General features: G+C 43.0%; 1 protein-coding gene across 1 annotated transcript in view; it reads left to right on the top strand.

Annotated features, from left to right (window-relative positions):
* PRKX (protein kinase cAMP-dependent X-linked catalytic subunit) overlaps nucleotides 1-22,995 on the top strand; it is a 395,625-nt gene that overhangs the window by 185,153 nt on the left and 187,477 nt on the right. Inside the window, exon 2 of the mRNA XM_085622583.1 lies at nucleotides 7,899-8,067. Coding sequence (XP_085478709.1) covers nucleotides 7,899-8,067 — 169 coding nt within the window. The remainder of the gene's footprint in view (nucleotides 1-7,898; nucleotides 8,068-22,995) is intronic.

Genomic DNA, 22,995 nt, shown 5'->3' with positions numbered 1-22,995 from the left:
AAGGAGGCACCACATGCACAAAGCCCGGCCCCCAACAAAGAACAAATTGGGACACACACCAGCAGCCAGCAGACAGACAAGACAATGAGCCAAAAGCAGCCAGCCAGCAAGCAGATGGTAACCAAAACAGCACCAGCAGGGTGACAAGACCAAACCCACAGAGACCAAAGGCGCAAGTGGGGAACTGGAGAGGCCGCAAACCCAGAGGCAAAGCCCAAAGAGCAAAGCACCAGAGTGATAGGACGGGGACCTGAAAAACTCTGAAAAGGACCTGGAACCAGGCTCGAAAAAACCACCAGACCCCCGCAGGGGGACTGGAAACCAGAAAAGCACGTCCAGAGGAAACCAGCACAAGAGGAAGAGAAACAAGAAGTGGAACGCCATGCGACCGAACACACTAGACATGGCAGAAAACGAAGCACTGTCAGCACAAGGAACAGGGCAGGGGAGAAGAAGCCCCCGAGGACCATCAGCGAGCCAAAACGGCAGAAGGAAACTCACCACAGAAGAACAGCCAGCAGAGAAGCCAACACTCAGGCAGCAACTCAGAGACCGAGACACAGGCATCACGGCCAGACCAGGAACCAGCAAATCCCAACACCACAGTGAACACACAGTACTGCTGGAGACAAGGACAAACATTTAGGAGCAGAAATGCCAATGGAAACGTCCATGCTGGAAGGGACGCCAGGCCAGCCACAAGGGTCCCATCTGTGAACCGCAATGGGGAAGGCAGCTGGCTGCACACACCAGGACAACCAACAACCGGACCCCACATACCCGGCCACCGCCAAAAGCCAGCACTAAGGAACAAGCAGGCAAGGCCCCAAGAGGCAGCCCTGGCATCAGAGAAGACAGGGCAACAGATGGCAGCAGACCACCATCCACCAGGCGAGCCACATGTTCCGAGGGCGAAAAACACCCAGGAGAGACTGAAGACCAGCCAAGAGAGGAGGCAAAAGAAAACAACCCAAAGGGAAGGTGGCAACAGCACAATTCCAAAAGCCAGCGTAGAGGAAGGGGAGCAAGGCAACAAAGAGCAAAAGGGGGACAGCAGAACAGCAGGCCACCAGGGACACCAGTGGACAGAGCTGCAAGGCCAGCAACCAAAAGGCAGGGCTCCCACCAAAAACCCAAGGAGCAGCAGAGGCCACACAGGCTGACCGCGATACACCCGCATCCGGACTCCAGAAGGCCGGGAAATACAACAGTCATGCAGGAGGAGACCCAGTAGAGGAGAAGACAAAGACCGATACACACGGAACCATCAGAACCCGAAGGCCCCAATCAGCAACAACCCACTCCACAGACAGAGTACGCAAGACCAAAAACCCCAGGCCCCAAGAACCAGAGCACCCAATTCACTAACACGGAAAAGTGCGTCAGCAGGCCAATGCTGCATAGGCAGGACACAAAGCCCAATGCGTTATATAGCACAATGGCAAATCCACGTCAGGAAAGTCCACCGAGAAACAACAAACCCAACCAAAGGGAGGAAAGACTTTCTGAAGACCCAAGGCAGGGCACAAGCCTAGGGGGCAGGGAACGCCGTAACCTAGAAACGCACCAGCATCAATCAGCCAAGGCCCGAATGCCTGCCATGAATCAGGAGTGTCTCGCCACCCTACAGAACCCCAGTAATAGGCATGCACTGCACCATAAACTCTCTCTGTGGCTGTTGTGCACCTTATCAGAGGCAGCACCACAGTGACGGGCGTGCAATGCACCACAGACAACCCCACTGTCACCAATGAATAACGTGCACTGCACTAGAGACGACCCCATAGTCACAAGTGTGCACTATTCCACACAAACTTTCTCGTGTCAGGTGAGCCCTGCATTAGAGACAACTCCCCCGCCCCCCCACATACACACACACCCGTCGTGCAGGCACTAACAGCAGCATGTCAGTGATGGGCATGCAGAGCGCCAGAAGAAGTAACAAAACCCTAGTGACAAGAGTGCACTGCATAAGAGACAACCTCCGTTACCCGTTCACAGCACCAGCGGTAGCACATCAGTGACAGGAGAGCACTGCAATATAAGCAGCACCCAACTTACAGGCGTGCACAGGGCACTGCACTAGAAATAATCCCCCCTCCCCCAGTGTCAGTCGTGATCTGCACCAGAGGCAAGCCTCGAGCACGGGCATGCAATAAAAGATTTTCATTGACAGTCGAGCACTATATCAGAGATAATCCACCCCGCCCCCAGTGGTTGTCCTGAACAACACCAGAGACAGCACCTCACTGTACCACAGACAAACTCTCGCCCCAAGTGACTGACGTGCACTGCACTATAGATAACTCCACAGTCACAGGATTGCACTCCTACCATACAAGCCTCCCCGTGTCAGGCGAACCCTGCATCAGCGACAACAGAAGCACAAGAAGCACAAGGGCAGTGACAGACGTTCAGAGCCCCCAGTGGTTGTCGTGCACGCACCAGACACAGAACCTCAGTGACTGCACTACACAGCGCCAAGAAGCCCTTTTACATTACGGTTCAAGAAGTGACCCAGCATATACCAAGTTGGTGTTAGAAAGCTACATAAATGTGGAGCATTCAGAGCTCAGAAGATGACGTGTGGGTAAAGAGGCTAGTTGGTGCAAATAAGAAAGACTTAGACACTCGCTGGAACCAGCGGACGTGTAGTCGTGGACGTTTTGTGGGCTGGGAATTATATTTTCGATACAGCCTCGGAACACTGAAGTTCGTCCACGTGTACATGAGGGCAGTTCTGCGGGGAATCTTGTCTACTTAGAGGTAGCCAAGATGCAGTACGTGTGAGTATATAGTTAAAAAGAAGCTGGAGGTAATGATTGTCTATGCAACCACCCCACCCCCCCTGCATTGGAGAGATGAGCCAAAAACGACGTTTGCTTCCACAGCTGATAAGCCAGAGGGGAGGGCTTTTCTAGTGAGTTACTTTGGGAGCACTTCATGGGGGGAAGAGCAGGCTGGGGGAGGGGGCAAACGGGTGCAACTTTACTGTACAGTTGCGGGGTCCGGTTCTGGGGAGGATACAGCCCTAAGGGTAATAATGTGAGGATTTCAGGGGTTGGGGGAGGAAGCGAACAGGATAGTGAGGCCGTGAGTCCACACACGGGTAGCAGCACCAGTGCAGCGGGGTTGAGTGCATTCTAGGGCTGCATGAGTGCAGTCCACCAAGAGCACCTACCCGAGGCCAGGGAGAGTAGCAGCAAAAGCAGCAGACGCTGGAAGGCGCAGCTCAACCTGGCGAGAACGGAGTCCAGAGAAGAGAGCCGCCAGAGAAGCAGAGCCTGCGGAGGAGTTGGGACAGTACAGCAGCGGTCCGTGGACACGCGCAGCAGGCAGCGAGAGATCAGCGCTGCGGACAAACCAAGCCTGACCAGAATGCAGTCGGAGACACAACCTACCGTATCTGTGCGCCCCTCCCAATGGGAGGAGCCAGAGGGGGCTGGCCTCCTTTTTCCGTCTGCCCATTGGTCACTACAAGCTGGGTTGTGCCTTGGATACACATGCTGGGGATGTAGTAAGCAGGAGCTGCCACCAGGGGGTGTGCTGTAATGGTCGGAGAGGTAGGCTACATGCACAGTTCCCCTCAAGCTGTTTTGTGTTAGGAGAGTGTGTACAGTAGCCGAAGCAGTGTCGGCGTGTGAAGACAGAAAGTGTTGGGACTGGGTGGTGGGGGTTATGGAGGTTAAAATATGGCAGTACCACAGGCCCGAGGAGGAAGCATTCCGAAAGGAGCCCTGCCAACTCACAACCCAGCCAGAACCACGTAGCAAGGAAGAAGCCGCCACACAAGCTGCAGGAGCATGCGCACCGCGGGGCCCTAAGACCTGTCAACAGCAGCTGACTGCATATGGACGTTGCCAATCCCGCCAGGAAGCGCCGCAGCCTGGTCCCCTCCCACGGAGGCGGGCCCAGCAGAAAAACAGAAGCCAGAGGAGACACCATCACCCCAGCAACAAGCACACGCCCACAAGCTGGCCGTGAAAGTGCAAGCGATCGCGCGAAGGCCAACCTAATTAAGAGCACAGGCGAAGCGGCATTTTCGTTGCTATGACAACAAAATCTTCGCATGATGGCGTGGGACTGTCCACAGTTCCTACGGACACGCGCATGCTGTTTGCAATGGACAAATGGCGAGAGCAGCCATCTTTGTCCATTGCAGACGCATGCATGAGAGCCCTCGCAGAATTGATTGCAAAGGTAACTCACAATGGCGAGAGCAGCGCATGTGCTGCTTTCGCCAGTCGAGACCTAATAAAAAAACAATAATGTATGTTGGGGGAACTGTCCACCGCCCACTGCCTTACCATACCGTCTCCATGTTGTCACCAGGTTGGTCCCATTTTTTCCTCCCTCTCCCCTATTGCTTTCTCTCCTCTCCACCATCTGATTGCCTCTGTCCTACTTCACTCTTCTAATTTACTTTGATGGCTTCACTTCCTAGGTCTGTCGGGCCCCCACCAGTCCCCCTGACCTGCTCTTACCCCATATCTCACCACCGTCCCCTCCATACTTTTGGCCCCATCAGCACCCTCACAGCAATACTGTAATCCGAAGCTGTTTTTGCTGATTGTTCACATCAGCATTATTTGTGCATTGTATCTTCAGGAATGGCTGCTTTGAAGTCATTGTCTAAGATATAAAGAATAGTAAAAATAAACATTTTTAGTATTCCCAGGAAAGTACCACAATCGAAACCAATAAAATATGGAAATGCTGACATTATGGTTGCTGCTGAGTGTTTGCTCCACATCCCAAGACTGTTTATGACCGCCCACATGACATTGCATGCTGAATATTATGATACCCATACACAGTTACCATTGCAATTTGGGAGAGAGTATCGGAACTTGATTGTGAAGGCTCTCATGTGCATACCACCCATCAAGTGCTCAGCTCTCGGTAATGACAACCCTGCTGTCTTTACAAATTACTGCTTTCAATACCCATAACTGTCACTATTAGAACACACAACATATAATGGTGACACCAATAGTTATAAATCAATCATGTTACTCGTGTACTTGCCTCACTCGTCATCTTCCACTCCAAGACAATGTGACTTGGAGTTTGAGTAAATACCCTAAAATCCACAACCTCCCACTCCACAAAGCTGAGTTCAATAGCAGATAAAATAAATCTACAATGCATTGGTGCTGGAAGGGGGATTCTTGGTTGGCTGAGGTATGCACCCAGGCCAGACAGGAACCGCCACTCTAGTCAGGGTAAGCTAGATACACTATAAGATAACCAGTAGCTTGGCACAGAGCAGTCAAGCCTATCTATAAAGGCAATGGTAAAGTATTTGTGCAAAACACACACACACTACACAAAGACTCCGCACAGGTTTAAATATATAGATTATATTTTTATGAATAAAACGTGACCAAAGTGACAAAAATCCAATTCGAATAGAATAAATGAAAAACTGTGCTTAGAAGTCAGTAAAGGTGAAAGGTTACTTTAGGCCGCACTAGACTGGAGTAAAACCAAAGTTCAGGCTGAACGCTAATGGAGTGCGGGTCGGGTACAGCTCCAGACAGGTCCTGCTGAAGTTTTACCTTCTCAAGCGGAGCCAAGAGCCCCATTCGTAAGGGGAGACGTTAACCAGGATCAAGTAGAACGCCGCTACCGATGATCCTGCCGGTGTGAAGTCTGCTGGGCATCACAGAGGCAGACGGGGCCTCGCAGTCGGCGATGCTTGCTGTTCGAGGAGACAATGCTTGTGCGGCTCCTGCTGATCTTTCAAGCAAGTGGTGCAGTCCAAGTGCGAAAGTGCACGTTTTAGGTCACGAAGAGCCCAAATGCTAGGTTTTAGGGGCCCTGGAGCTGTAGGTGAAGAAAGCAGCTGCAGAACCCACTTTTGATGCCCAGAGCTTAGAGTGGGCACCTCAGGCAAGGGTAGGACTTACAGAAGGCAGAGTTCAGCAGCACCAGTAGAATTGTAGGAGAATTCTGAAAACAGGAGGCAAGACCGCAAGCCCTTAGAGATCCCTTGGATGGAAGGCAGAGTCCAGCTCTCCTTCCAACTGAGTCAGGGAGCAGCAGGCAGCAGTGCAACAAGCAAAAAAGAAGTCCTAGAAAAGCAGTCTAGTTGAGTCCTTTAAGCAACATAACAATCCTTCTGACAGTTCAAGATCCAGAAGTTGTCTAATTTTAGAGGGTCAGAGATCCAGTACTTCTATCCAAAAGTGCCTTTGATGTAGGGGGTGACTTCAAAAGAACTCTCTGAACCCAGTCTTGTCTGCCAGGCTACCCCTAGGGGGTAAATCAGTGGTTTGTCTGAGGAGAGGACATAGCCTATTCAGATGTAAGTGTAAGCCATCTCTCCCCATCCTGCCCTGGAAGGCTCTCAGAATGCAGATGAATGCAAATGCGTGCTGTCACACCCAGCCCTTCCTGTGTTTGTGGCTTTCTAAAGGGAATGCCCAAAGTATACCTGTTACCCATCCCAGACGTGTGTTGAAGAAACGCAGTCACTGACAAAGAGAAGTAAGTACGGGGAAATGTCCACTTTCGAAAAGTGGAATTTTTAAAACCGTAAGGTTAAATCCAACTTTACCAGTAAGGAGGATTTTCCATTACCATTCCAAACATATCAAACATGAAATAGCTGCTCCTCTCTGATCTGGAATTATAGCTTAAAAGTATATTAAGGAATTCCCAAAGCTGCCCTGTGAGAGGGGTAGGCTTCACATTAGTAGAAAATGAAATAGGCTGTTTGCCACTACCAGGACATGCAAAGCACAGAGATACATGTCCTACCTTTTACTTGCATGGCACCCTGCCCGTAGGGTTACTTAGGGCCTACCTTAGAGGTGACGTATATGTAATAAAAGTGGAGTTTAAGGCTTGTCAGGTAGTTTTAAATGCCAAGTAGAAAACAAGAAATGCAGTGGCGGACCTGAGACAGTTTTGAAAGGCTACTTTTGTAGGTTGTACAGTCAGTCAATCAGTACTGCAGCCCTCTAGTTTCCTTTGAAGTACAGGCCCTGGGTATATGGTATGCCACTTTACAAGGGACATACCAGCACAACAAATATGCCAATCATGTATACACAAATGTCATCATGTTTAGGACAGAAGCACATGCACTTTAGCACTGGTTAGCAGTGGTAAAATGCTCAGAGACCGAAGGCCAACAAAAAGAATCCGCAAAAGTGGGAGGCCAAAGGCAAAAACTTTGGGGAAAGACCACACTAAGGTTTAAGAAAAGGCTTCACCATTTACAGAAATTGTTTTTTTATTGTTGTGTTGATGCTTTATTCCTGGTCATGATGCATCCGAAAATTGTATGGGCTATCTTTTCTTAGTGCCTTTGTAGATAAAGTTTATTTGTACTAATAATGTTTGGAACCCCAGTAGCTCCTATTGTAGTATGTGTATTTCATTTCGAATATAGTAGTTAGAATGCTAGAGTTAAGCAAGCCGCTGGTGGAATTTACCTGGGCAGGTGGCTATGCCATTTCTTGTTGCTGCTACCTACGTTTTGTAGAAGTATTTGTATACAACAAAAATCATTGAACCTGACTACTTCCAGCATCTTTGTTACAATACATATGTTTGACATTTTTTTAGGTGTTTGCATGGAGTCGCTATTTTAATAATTTTGGGTGTTCTGTTTTCTTGGTATCTGGATATCATCGTAATTTGCGGATGCTTTGTTTTTGATTTGTTTAATTTTAAACCAGTTATTACAAATTCGTTTTTATCTTTTTCTTGCTGCATCTTTAATCACCGTTTTTATCATCTTCTAAAATAGTTTTGGGTCAAAGCTTTGAAGAACATTTGTTAAATTGCAATACCACTCCGGCCGATGATCCATTGATATGCCGTATCCTGTTTGTCCTACTCTTGACTTTTGCAAGCTAACATTACATTTTCTTTTTCCCTTTAAGGTACTGGCACCTTTGGTCGGGTTCATCTTGTCAGAGAGAAAAAGGCAAAACGATACTTTGCACTGAAAGTAATGAGCATTCCTGATGTCATTCGCTTAAAACAAGAGCAGCACGTGCACAATGAGAAGGCCGTCTTGAAAGAAGTACTTCATCCATTTTTAATCAGACTGTAAGTGACTTTGTTCATTGTCTCGATTATAATCTTAAATACTCTCTTCTTAAATTACGAGTTTTCAACAACATTTTCACAAAACATATTTTTTAAAATGTTAGCATCGTAGCTGATTAATTAAGGGTCAGCTTCTATGTAATGCACAGAAACCTTTTTAACATAACCCACTTATTTTGTTTTGGTCCAACAAGTTTAGTGAATCTGTAAGTGCAAAAAATTGCTTCAAGCGGGCACATAATGTCTCGTTTAGATGTATCAGTGAAAACAGTCTAATTACCTACATCCGACCACCCTTAGTACCTTTAAATTCCGATGTTAGACTGTGTGGCATTTATTTAAAGGATGTTTGTCAAGGGATATGCGGTTTTCTTTATTTTTATGTGCTCCATTAGGATAATACCTTTTCTCTGCAAGCAACTGTTTTTCATCAGCCTCAAGACACCATTTGCGCAGCGAACAAGCCTACCTTAAATTTAGAGAAACTGTCTTCATTTCTATTTATCTCTTATGCTCAATTTTTTTTTCTTTGACGGCTGAAACGCCTTCTCCCTGCCTTTCCAATACAGAATGTTTCAGCATAATTTTCTGCCATTGAATTCAGTAGGCGGATCATGCGAGTTGATACCAACCAGAAGGGACAAACCTACCAGGATGCGTGATGAACTCTAAGCGAGATTGACTAACACACTCCTGACCTCCAACGAGAACCTAAAACATATACGATCTCATGTTAGCTACTCATTTCTATGTGACTAGTGCTCAACTTTTCTTTTGATGTAACTTTTGTAAAGCGCTCTGATATCCTCATTGGGTCTTGTCCGCGCTATATAAAACTTTATAAATAAATAAAATGCTGTACACAAATTTCCATTATGGAACATTCATTGATATTAAACACCAGAATATCTTGACCTCTGTGAGCCCACTCCCCAAGTGTTTTCTGGCTATTAACTTTTTTTTACGTCAGTCAAAATTAAACATAGTTTAAAAGAAGCAACTGTCAATTGTCCGCTATCAGCGCAATCACTCGCTTAAGGAAATACATAATTACTTGAATGACTACCTCCTAACTCCCCAACGGAGTTCAGCTAAAGGGAACTCCATCCCATCAACTTTGGCGGTCCATCTTGACCTTCTTTTTTTTCGCTAACTTCCTCAACATACACAGTGCCCATAGTCAACAATACTATGTGTTGAACTAGTGCGGATTGCTTGCTCAAATTACTTCCAAATCCCTACTTTCAGTCCCCCATTTAAGGTATGATCAACACCATCCTTTGAGGAAAGCTGCTTCCTGGTATTGTGCATAACTATCGGAAATCAGACAGCACTATAATAATCAGCATTACAAAATGCTCCAAAAAGCATGGACACAAACTCTAGGCTTCTTAATCTAAGAAACGTAGGTTTTTGGAGTACCCAACTCACTATTTGTGACACAGGATTCCTGGATTGGCTGCGAGCCAACCAACCACGCCAGCAGACCTGGCCATTAATATTAGCTTCAGCTGCAGGGCAACAAGTTGTAAAGTCGTCATCTGACAGATACCACTTGAATGTGAGTTGTGTTTGGCTGCAGAACACTGGTCATTCCTCTTAGGGAAACCCGCAGCAAGCAGGTGCCACATTTAGGGAACTGCATTCTTAACTAGAACGGAGAGCATCTTCAGTCTTCATATGAGCTATGGTGTTGCTCCCATAAAGTTAAACAACCTACACTCTGGTGTATCAAAGGGTTTTACACATTCTTAGTGTATGTAGAATGGAGCTGATATATAATGGCTCTAGTTCCTAAAAAGGGAAAGTAGCTTTCTGTAGGGAATTTTGGGCTTACCCTTGGTTGCTGTGACCTAAGCGAAAAGCTTTCCTTTTGACAAGACATGTGCAGTGTGAACAGCAGAACCAAACACTTAAAGTAAAGAAATTAACATGATAAAATTACCTTACCTCTTTAGTTAAAAAGAAAATTATTTCATTCTAAAAATGTCGTCAAACTCAAGGGATACCCTGTGATCACTTGGGACCTGGGATGTGAGAGTACAAGTAACAATGGCCCCTCTAGAAAATGATAGCCTGTAGTTAAGAAAATGTTATTTCAGATTTAATAAACATTCATCAAATAAATAAATTACAATTAATAATTATCACAGTGCGGTGAGAAAATGTGCTCAAACAAAGGCGATACACACGTGGTATTACAGTAATATGTTGTTCACAAGTTTTTTTGCAAGCATATTTCAAATCAATCAATAGCAAAGCGGGCCCACCTTAATGGTCGATGGCCTTTTGATTCCTATGAATATTGGGATCATCACCAGGACTCAGAAAAACATGAGCCCGAGAAGTAGCTGCGTGGCAATGGGGGGGGGGGGGGGGCAAGAGGGCCCTCCATTTCTTGTTGAATTACCTTTAGATCTGCTATGGCTTGGCCCAGATAGCTAGTCTGCTGACATTCTTGCACAGTCCACAAAAGTCATAGCTGCTTCCACGGCTCTTACTAGAGGTGCCCTGCTGGTTGTCATCTCCTCGGTGGCCACTTCTTCCTCTTTACATACTTTTCCCTACACATAAGTTCCCAGTGTAAGCATGCATTGACTGGATGCTTTTCTAGTGCTGTGTTTCATGATTAATCGGCACTACTCAATCCCACCTCCCTAAGGGAGATTTATTAATCTGGTGAGGAATCTGCGGGAAGAAGTATCTAGCCAAAGAAAAAGCTACATAACTTTGGTAACATATTTTGGTGGCTACTACAGACTTCTTACCACCCTCCCTCCTCCTCAATGTGTTGTGATTAAAAGATGCCAAATTATGCACTGATATATGTGCTGGATCCTTGCGGTTGTCGATACACTCTATTCCTTTCCATATGCAGCGACTGGACGAAGTAGTAGTGCCAAGCACTACCAAAAGTATTTTTACTTCCTACTTAGACCAGTTTATTTGCATTTTCCCTGACTCCTACCTTTACTTGGCCTTCCTGGACAGACCTCTTCCAAATACCTACAATACTGAATGGTTTAGTGAATCTTATGTGACAAACTTAGACTCTGAATGGGTTGTCATTCGCACCTGGTTCAGGGACCCCATCTCTGATGGCTTTCCATTCATATATCTCATGCTAATATGGGATGCTTGCGGTCTTCCCATGCCCTCGCGAGAATACTTTTGGCAACCGATGCATTACTGCTACTCCCAACGATGAAAAAGCAGCATTAGGCAATCAGGTTATAAATAGCAATGTGAACTGAGCACCTGACAAAAGGTGAAACCTGAGTGCAGAGCCAAGGGAATAGCACGTTGGCAGGCTTGAAGGAAATTACCTGTACCAGCTCTCTGCATCCCAGAGCATTACTTTATGATGCAAGCACGTATACCCTTGCACAAAGCTTCTATGCGCTCAGCAGTGCAATTTCAAAACATTGTTGGGACCAGGTGTTAAGAATCTAGAGTCATGTTATGAATTGCTGTGTGCCACATCTTTTAGAAATATGAATCGAATTCACATTCAGGAATTGTTCTAGTGGTTTGAACAGTCAGTCTAGAAGAGTTGCTTGTTTCAGAATTATTTGAAGTGCTGTATATATCCTTTGTGTGCTTTCTCAGCTTGTCACTTTTTTAATGTCTTTGTTTGTAGTTTATTTCCCTATATTCCTTACTTTTAAAGTTTATGAAATTTCTTAAAATAAAAATATATATCAGATATTTTTGCACTCTGCTCATGTGATATTTCACATTTTGGACTGCGTTGGATTTTTTTTTAAGGTATAGTCCGTTACGTGGTGGCATTGTTTTTAACGGCGTGAATTTAAGTAGCCCAAGACTTGGGTGAATATTAAAATCATAATAGAATGGGTAAACATATCTTTTTATTGCAAAATCCATAGCAGAAAAGGTTTTAAAACTCCTAAAGCACACAGTCAAGAATCATCGTTGCTTCAGTGGTCTTCCATGTACTGATACTTACACAGGTGCACCATGAATCTCTTCTATATTCTGTTCATGAGAACAATCCAATACCTTAAGAAACTAAGGCAAACAGTTAAAAAGTTCCAAGAGGAGCACATTTTGCATGTCCTCGTATCCTGGTTATAGTGTGCTCAAGAGCTTACAATATAGTCACACCATCTGTCCAGTGGCAGTTTTGAATGCCTAGTAAAGATAGTAATCCTAAACTCCATCTTCAGAGTTATATCCAATGACTGTGGGCTTGGTCGTAGAATCGTGCTGTCATTCCTGTTACCTTTATCCACCCAGCTACTATGCAAAGCAAGCCCTTTGCTTTGAATAATGTCTTGATGCTTGACGCTTCTCTCTGGAAATGTTATCACTCCACAGAGGTGGGTTACCTAAAAAAAAATTCAAAAAAGAAGAAAAAAGAGCAACTTTCTGCAGCACAATTTACTGGCTGTAACCCAAATAGCTCTCCCTTTCTGTTAATCTACAAAATAAATGCTTTGGCTTAGACTTCCTCGGGGATCCCTTACCGCCAGTTCCCTGGCATCTGGAATTTCCTACCAGCAAATTCTGGACAATCCCCTTGTCTACCCTCTTTGTCCAAGCAGTTTGAAAACATCTTGTGAACTACTCTTTGTGAATTTGTAAAGCACATACCTTCTTGGTTACCCCCTTAAATCACGCTACTGTTCCATATCTGCGCTGCCTTGTATCCTTTCTTAGTACATTTGATTTTTGCTTTAGGAAGTGTCACTACTTGTTTCCTTGGTTAAGTGATACTGTGCTCATTTGTAGACTTTTAAGTAGGGATGATGAAACAAAACACAAATCTCTTTGAGAAGTAGACTGTGGATAAGTAAGAATTCTTAACATACATAGCTGTTCAGCAATTGAAAAAAATCATCATGGTGTCAAGTACCTTAGGCTATTGTAACATTTTTGCAGCAGAAAAGGCGCGCTATAAACACCTTTTTTGTTTTTTTCCCTTCTAGCAAGTGTTTTCTACTGGGAAATAAAGACAATCTTTCAGTCTCTAAAGTTGAAGCAGTTGTAGCCATCAATATTAGGACCACGCACAGTGACCATGCCAATGCAGCCGAAATCTGCTTTATGCTGTCATGTTCAACCAGTCTTTTAGCTAGCTGTGAAATGTCCGCACACAAAATGGTGTGTTTTGTAATGGAGGTTACCTTCTTTTAGTGCTCTTTAGAATACGGATATGGTTGCAAAAACGTGCTTACATTCTCCAGTCAAAGGAACATTGCTTGGCCACAGTTAGTAGTTAAGGCTATAGGACCTTCCTCAACACCGAATAGAATTTTGAGTTTTAAACAATAGATGTCAGTGAGATTGGAGTGCTTTTTATTCTGCAGAAAATCCTACCAATCATCTAATGTCAGAGTAGTCTTTGCATCTACAGACCCCTTTAAATTCCCTGCGATATCCCAGTGCAGCAGAAATCCTTTCAGAGTTTGTGTTAATTTGAATGTTGAAAATGAAGATGTAATCCAAGAGAAGGAAACCTACAACATCTCTCAAGAAGGTCAGATCCTCGAATGTCTTGTAGCCATTCCATACAAGGACATTAAACAAAAGGACTAAACCAGATTCTATACTCATACCTGAAAGAAACCCCCCCTACTCAATACAACAAGTAGAATATTGCATCAAACTAGTATATTACACCATCTTTCACATTATAACAAGTTAACCAAAACGTTAAAAAAAGAGAAAAATAGAAAAGATCCTATGGGGGAAAATTAAAAATCACATAAAAAAGTGACATAATACTTAGACTTGGCAGGCACTGATTTATTATTGTACTTCTACACCTCATCTCAGTACCTGACTGTGCAGTTTGAAACCAGATATGTTCACATACTGATGACTCCTCATCTGAGCAAGCCTAATCTGATCTTCCAACACCATCAGCACTACCTTGCACATAGTTGTCATCCAACAGAATTTTATCATCAAATGGGGTCCAATCAAACCAAGCAACTGCACTCTCGTATGTATTACTATTTAAACCATTCTTCATAAGATGAGCTTGTTCTTCAGATAACTTCGTAGTTGCACTTCTTTCCCTCCCTTCTTCATCTTGCAGTAAAGCAGCAGATCTAGCTACTTTCACCACTTGTACAGGACTAAAAAGGTTTGAATCTCGCTTAGCCACTTTGTAAGGTTTTCTGATTAAAAAACAATCTCCAACTCTCACTTCCACCTTGCTCACATTTCTTTTCCGATCAAAATATGCTTTACCATTATTTGATTGAGACATTCCATCCCTTATATTCTGTAAATCCAAATCATCATCACAAGGTTTCACTTTTCTTTTCATCCACACAGGATTCAAACTGGAACCAGGTGTCATCCTCTCAATAATAGAAAAGGTGATACAACTCCACATAGTACTACAGGTGTATTATAACTCCAAACTTTTTCTTTCATCTACTTTGTTACACTTAAACTATTGGCCACTGCTGTTTGTACACCTTCCTTTAATAACGTATTTACTCTCTCAACCAAAGTGCTAGAGGAAGAACTATGGAGAGGAACCTTCAATTCCTTAATAGCATGTTTCTCTATGAATCGTGACATCTCCAAAGACACAAAATGTACACCAATATCTGTCACAGTAGTATGTGGAACACCTCCCAAAAACTTGACAACATTGTTAGTATCTAAAGTTTTAACAAATGAATAATACACCAAATTGGAAAAATAATCCACAGCTATTGTAATGTTCTTACATTCACAATCCAAAATATTGCTTTCATAGTTCTGTAAAATTCAGCCCCAATTCCTCCCACGTCTTTTCTGGCCAAGATTTTGGGTTTACTGGGCTATTGATAACTATTCAGTGCTTATCAGACTTCATACATTATTTGCTTTTTCTACAAATTTCTTGAATAGGCCATCAATACCAGGCCACTAATAAAACTGTTTATTCCTGCACAGTTACAGACTTACCCAAGTGTCCCACTGAGCTAACTGAATAATCTTATGTAAACTGAAAAGTAGAACAAGCTCATGCCGAAGAACCATGTCATTGAAAGTGGTAAGCTCTGCAGCGATTTGAGAAGAATCTCTTAAATCATGCGACAACAGTCTTTCACGTGATCAACTTTTAACAATAATATCCTTCATCTTGCATAACGTAACCTCCTACTGGTTGCATATGTTGGATGCAGATACACCTGCTATTCATACTCATGCCATCTAGTGTTGGGCCCGGACTCTCCAAGTTGTTTTTCCTCGAGGAAGTTTTATGGTCTGCATCGTGCGTCGTTGTGTCCCCCCCCCCCCCCCCCCACCCTTCCCCCAGGCATTGCGCTTTGTTTCTTAGGAAGTTTTTTCCCCCATTGACTTTGGACAGACTGCGTTTAAGCTCTACAGAATTCAACGGCTCACGGCCTACAGGAAAAACAGCAAAGATCGGAATATCGACTACACACTGGGAAAGACTTCCTGGCATCCAAACAGTCTACTGTCGAGAATGACAGTCTCCGGGTGATGGAGACAAAGAAGGAACTATTCCAACAGTGCCCTCGGTGTGGAGCCAAGTACACCCACTCTGACCCAGATGACGTATGAAATTTGTGCCAGTCTCTGGAGCACACGAAAGAATAGTGTGACGCTTGCACATTGTACAAGAATAAGAAAATTCTTTGGACATGAAGAGATGGATGCCTCGCACATAGTATGGAGCACGCAGCTGAGGCGTAATTCAGCCTAGACAGCGGCATGGACAGCAAGGCCAGTGCTCCGACAGGAGGCAGGATGGTCTTGGTCAGCCCACACTACACCGCGTCAGATACATCATCATGGGATGAACATGCTCCGTACAGCCCATGTCACTGACACCGACCACCGATTCGGGACCATAGACCAAGACAACGCTACGTATTGTGAGTACTGTTACACTCAATGCAAAGAAAATACTACACTCACCACCACCACTACCCTGCCATTATGCGCCACAACCTGCAGGTTCAGGCCAACATAGTGACCAAGCCTCAGAGCAGAGCAGAGAAGAGACGAGAATATTCTCGATCCAGATCAGGCAGCCAGGCCACAACAAAGGATTGGTTCCGACATGCTGCCGGCACGTAAAAGTAAAATGGCACTAACTGAGCCTTCGACACCAAGGCATTGCTCGGAAGCGACCAGAACACCAGTGCCGAAGACTTTCAAGAAACCGACACCGGAACCAAAAAAATGCTTGGAATCAAACGGAACCAAAACACACTTCAGAACCGAGGACTGAAAAAACAGTCTTCTAAACAGAAGAAAATCCATGGCTCTGGGGTTTCAAAACCAGACTGTTTCTAAAGACACCCCACCAGCACCAAAGAAACTGAAAACACAAACTACTAAACCCACTCAAGACCAGGGGGTAGTATTTGAGGGGCTGCAGCATTTTATGCAGGAGAAACGCAAGGAGGCTGCAGAGAGAAAGGCAGAGGTGGAACAATTTCCTAAGCGTCCACCAAAAATTGTACCACAGGAACACAAGCCCTATAATTTTTAGTTCATCTGCCTCCCCTCAAAATCACTCAACCTTTCCACAAGAAGAGTGAGAAATACAAGACACTGATTCCCAGTGCACCCAAGATACTGATCACATACCTGACCCATGAGAAGTCTTTGATGTGGCCTTACTATATACAGATATTGAGCCACCTGTGCCTACAAAACCTTCCCCCCTGATGACATTTCATCTTATTATAGTGTCATATAGAGAACTGCAGAATATCCTAAGCTCCCAATGTATTTTACGGAGGAGGAAAGTGACTATCTCGTGGCAACACTTTCACGCACAGGGGTTACCGTCCAATACTTGCCTATGATTGGAGCTTTTCTTAGTTTCCAAGGAGGTGTTCAAAGACCCAGTCAAATCAAGGGTCTAAACACCACAAATTAAGGAAAAATATAGACCCTCACCCACTGACTCAATCTGCATTCGAGGGCATCCGCCAACAGACTCCCTTGTAGTCACCGCTGCCAGAAAAAGGGCAGCTGCACAGGGCAATGGAGACACCTCCTCCAGATCATGAGCGTTAAAGAATTGATGCAGCTGCAAAAAGTTTTGCTCCAGGCACGCTAATCATTGGAGAATTGCCAGTTCTATGGGCTTGCTCACGTAACAACTGAGCATCCTGGGATGAAATACAGGAGCTCATGCAACATCTTCCAAAAGAATACAAAAAGTGGGGAGAAGATCTAGTCAACGAGGGTAAACTCATTTCAAATGCTAGCATCAGATGGGCCTTAGATGGAGCAGAAACTGCTGCTAGGAGCATAAACACATCTATCACGCTCAGAAGACACGTGTGATGTGTGTTTCTGGGTTCAAACCTGAAGTTCAGCAACATATTTTATAAGTCCCTTTCGATGGGGGAACACCTCTTCGGGCCAGCTGTAGACGCTCAGCTTTAAAGAAGAAAAAAAAGGACGCCAAAACTGCTAAATCAATAGGTGCTTTACAAACCAAAACACAAAAACAGCCCTTTCGGAGGTACCAAGGTAGAGGAGCTGCAAAAGCCTCTACCATGGAAAATACCCAACAGCGTCAACACCAACAATACCACCAGCAGGGGCATGGTAATTTCTGTGGAGGACTACAAAAAGGCAGAGGGAGGGAGAGGCACCCCCAACAAGGACACCTACACCCCCCTCACCAATATGACTAGCTCATACCCTGCCCCCTCCCTCCCCCCAACCACAAAACACCAGCTGGGAGAAGGCTACAACTATTTTGTTAGTTGGGGTAAAACATTACATCAGACCAATGGGTCTTAGAAAGTGTCAGACAAGGATGTTGCCTAGTATTTGACAACCACTAAATATTCCACCGAAAAGCATGTCTTAAATCCACAGCCTCTGCACCTGCTTAAAGAAGAAGTAAAGGCTTTACTACAAAAGGTGCTATTGAAATAGTCCCACACAATTATGAAAACAAAGGAGTGTACTCAGTTTATTTTCTAATACCAAAGAAAGGTGGAACCCTAAGACTGACTCTGGAACTGCGGCCACTCAAGCGCTACATACTATCAGAATATTTTCACTTGGTCACATTACAGAATGTGATACCACCACTTCAAACAGGGAACTTCATGACTGCACTAGACCTGAAGAACGCTTACTTTCACATTCCAATCGATCCGGCACACAGAAAAATCCTGAGGTGCAGCTAAATGGAAGCATTTTGTGCATTTCTGTACAAAACAGCACATTAACTCTTCTTCCCCAAGAGAGCAACAACTAATATTTTACCTGTTACACTTACAAAAGTCACAGTTGGCACATACCTCAATACGCCTACGTTTAACGGCTATTGCAGCACATTTGCAAAACAGGAAACACCAGTCACTTTTCCGCATTTCTGTAATCAAAGGCTTTATGTAAGGATTACAAATAGTCATTCCACCATGTACACCTTAAATACCAGCGTGGAATCTAAACATTGTGCTAACTCAACTTATGAAGCCACCATTTGAGCAGCTATATAATTGCCAACTACAGTTCTTAACATGGAAAGCAGCTTTCCTCATAGCGAAAACTCACAGGTATAACTTTCTTATGAAGGGTCAGCAAAATACATACACTCCCAATCGAAGAACCTTACTTCCAAGTATTGTCAGACAAAGTACATTTACGCACTAACCTGACATTTTTACCCAAAGCCAATTCTTCTTTCCATTTAAATCAAACCTTGGGGTTACTGGTTTTCTTTACAAAACCACAAACTATTGCAGAACGTGCTTTACATACACTAGACGTTAAAAGGGCACTGATGTACTACTTGGAATGTACTAAACCTTACAGAAAAACAAAACAGCTCTTTGTTTCTTTTTCAAATCCAACTAAAGGAAACGCTATATCCAAAACAGGTATAGCAAGATTGATTGCTAAATGCATCCAACTATGTTATGCAAAATCAAAAAGGAAAATATTAACTGTGCCAAAAGGTTATTCAACAGGGGAAAAGGAGCAATCATGGCTTTTTTTGGAAATAGCTCTATGAATGACATTTGCACAGCAGCAACCTTGATAAACCCACACACTTTCACAAAGCGTTATTGTGTTGAAGTTAAATCAAGACAACAAGCTCTAGTTGGACAAACAGTCCTTCAAGCATTTCAAACAACCGCACCATCTCATGCCTAAAGCCCCCGCAAGGATGGGTGTTGCTGAACAGTCTATGCATAGCATGTGAATCTGCGGCACTACACGCTCTGAATAGATGCTTACAGGGTAAGTAACATGATCCTTATATAACATTCATTCTCATTGATATTCAGATTGCTACTGGCATCTATAGCTGTAATGAAAAATTTCCTAGCTATAGTAACGGAAAGTTTCAATTCTTTTAAAGACGCAGAGGCGAGGATTATGCTCGACTTTCTTCACTTTTAATATAGCAGCCAGTTTGAGAAACAGTTTAACAAACTACAATTCCCATGATGCCTTGGGAATTTCAACAAAAAAACAATAGAGTCCAGCATGGAAGTGAAGAAGGTTAAGCATAATCTTCGCCTCCGGTCCTGACATAGAATGACACATTCATCCTCATTGTTATTTGAATCATTTTACTATACTTTTCCACAATATTATCAATAGGCATACATGAAAGGCAATCTGCCTGTAACAGTGTTTTCCACCTAGTAAGAATTTAATATCAAAGTTTAATTCATGTAATTGAAATAGTAACTTCACCAATCATGAAGTGGCTTTATTTGATTGACTACTTCCCAACATGTGAATTAGAGGCTTCTGGTCCATTTGTAATTAAAATTTTGTACCCCAAATATATATCTTCAATTTTCCGATAGCCGTTCACAGGACAAAGCCTCTCTCAATAGTACTATACTCCGTATCGTTTGCCTCTCGTATGCTGAATGATACAGAAACTGTTTTGCTTAGAACTGCCCCCAAACCACATGCGCTTGCATAAACAGTAAAAATGCTTTTAATCAAGATTAAAAGATTTACAACTAACCTTTAATCATGTTAAAAACCTCATTAATCTTGTTTGACCATTCAAATGTAGACCCTTTTTTCAAAATTTAAACAAAGGTTGAACCGTAAACACAGTCTTGGATAAACCAGGCATAATATTCACTAACTCCTAAAAGAGATCTTGGTGCATCTTTATCTTTAGCAACGGATGCATTTTGTATTACATCAGTCAAGGATAACTTTGGCTTAATACCTTCAGTTATGCTATGAACAAGATAATCAACTTGAATAGTTAAAAATGAAAACTTTACTTTGTTAATGGCCATGCCAGGTCTCAAGAGTTTTTTTTTTTACCCAATCACAAACTTCTCATTATGTTATTTCACACTGACTGCAAATACTTATATATCATTCTGGACCGCTTGTATTCCATTTTGATTACCAAACACCATATTTCTAATGGACTGAAATAGACTTACTGTAGATGCCAACTCAAATGGCATCCACAACCGCATGCATGCACGCACTAAAAGGTGTTAGAATAGTAGTTGTGTGTTTAGACTCCTTTTGCCAATCCAATTTGGTGATAGGCTGATTGAATATCTATAGTTGAAAAATACTTGCATCCACCTACATTGGCCAACATATCTTGGATCAGAGTGTGCGAATCCACCAGTATATTTCTATTTAAAGCACAAAGGTCTGCAAACAGCCTAATCTTTCTGGATTTCTTTGAGGCAAGAACAATTGCAGATACCCATTTGGAAGACTCAACAGGAGTAATTATCTGCTGGGCACATAAAACAACTTATAAAATGTTTAACTCTTATTTCACGAACAACAGAACTGGTTGTACTTTATGAAAAACGAGTTCAGCATCAGTTTTAATTTTATTTTTAACATGACAAACTTTATCCTCAAATACTTCAGCCTACCTGTCCACAAAGTTTTTGATGTCGTCAGTTTTTTTTCTTTGCTATCCACACAACACAGGTAGGTCACCTAAAACTACAGGATTTTCTGATCCAGGTTAAACAATATCCCTAATTTCCCTTGATCCTGCCAACCCATGAAGTTACTTCTTTTTACGGTAACTTCTACTTTCATAAATGTTCTCTTCCTTCAAAATTCAAGGCATCCTGAAAATAACCTAACATTGTGATAATAAATCCACCAAAAGCCTTAGGATTATTTAATCTTTGGCGTCTGGGCCTTTGCAAACCAATATTTAAAAAACTTCACACCAGACAAAATGGTGACAGGTGATCCAGCATCAGCTATATGAAGATTTACTGTGCCAATAAAGATCTCTCATATCTTCCCCTTACAACATTTTCTGGTTAGATTTCACTATATTAACATCAACTCTTTAAAAAAAATGTTACATCATCACAACGTTCTATGTGATTGACATTATCACTTGACTTGGTTGTATGACAAACTACTTGGTAAGAGGCAATCTTCTTACATAAACTGCATCTTTTACCTTGTGTTGGGCACGATGAACTGTTACCCATGTGATTTTTAGATCGACATGTATAACAACTTTTGTTTATAGTCTTAGTAGCTTTATTCCTACCATACACACCTCCACATCACTCTCTTTACACACAAACATAGAATCCTTTGCATCACTAGATAAAACGTTACTAGATAATACGCTTTTTTTTATGCTTCTGTCTATATCCATACCCTCATCAAGTGAAGGGTTTGTACAACTCTAGATCCTTTTCGGAATTTTTTTTGAGATGCAATTAAAGGCAAACTGCTCTCACAAAATCTGTCAAGGTTGCTACCAGATTCACATTTTGCAGCTAAGCTTGCTAAATAACCCAACACATTTTCCTCCTTATTATGCTCCTCTTTGAAAAAATGGTGTCCCCCCAACATTACAGATTCTTCATCAGAGACTGTTTAGCCATCCGAGGAATCGCTATATTATACTTATTCCAAGTGCCAAAAGCTAATGCAGGTGCTTCTGTCTCCAGTAAATTATCATAGACTTGCTGACCTGCCTCCCCTAAATGATTAAACTATAAAGCAGTAAAGTTTATAGCATTATATTTTGTAGACCATATACTTTTGAAACATTCTGAGCCATTTCTGTCAAGACATAGTTGGCTTCCCAGGATTTTTCAGAAAAGGAGACTGGTAAAGAACATTCCTAACATTAGCCATTTCCTTGCTAGCAGGTGATAGATTAAGGCAAAACACATTTTCTCCAAATTAAGTATTACACAATGTATCTTAAAGTTCATGGAACAAAACTTACATCCAGGAATGTACAAGTGCTCAAATGCTTCTGAATTAACAAGGCACCAAAAATCAACCGATCCGCTGACAATCCTCACAGATTCATAATGTATTAATCCTGCTGAAGACTTCAAAGTATAAACAGCCTCGGCTAAGCCCAATTCAACATTGCCGCTGCATGCATGATACTTCACTACGTACGTTCTGTCTCCCAAGTACTACAATGTGAGCTAAGTCCAGCTGCGTGCATGATGAGCTGCAAAGTGCATTGACGTTGGAGTATGCTCTACCTCTTCTTATAAAAGGAAAACAAGCAGCAGCCACTCACACAGCAAATGCCAACACGCGTCCACAGATAAGCGGCTCTGAATTCCTCCTGCTAAACTGTTACAAGAGCACAGCTTCAATCGAACAAATAGTTTCAAAGTCATAAGAATGTAACTGTAGTGAGGCAAACATTACTCTAAATTCACCCATAAATCCTTGGAAATCTTTAGGGGGAAAAAACGGTTGCAGCTATGTCTTGTAGAATAGCAGATTGTGAGTTTTCTTCAGAACAAACTTCTCGCCAGTCTGTTGCAAGTCAGGACTTCGTATAATAAACCACTCAGAAAACCTTGAACATTGACAATGTAGATCAGTTTTCTCCTACTGTAGTTGTGGGCATTGACAGTGGTTGTGCCTTTATTTTCCACTAGGTTTGTTTGCAGGGAAGTAAAGAAATGGGAAAGCCTTGTATGTTCAATGTTG

This window comes from Triturus cristatus, chromosome 8, assembly GCF_964204655.1.
Source record: "Triturus cristatus chromosome 8, aTriCri1.1, whole genome shotgun sequence".
In the NCBI taxonomy this organism is placed as follows: Eukaryota; Metazoa; Chordata; class Amphibia; order Caudata; family Salamandridae; genus Triturus; species Triturus cristatus.
Note: the sequence above shows the minus strand (reverse complement) of the source record. Positions and strands in the feature narration are given on the sequence as shown.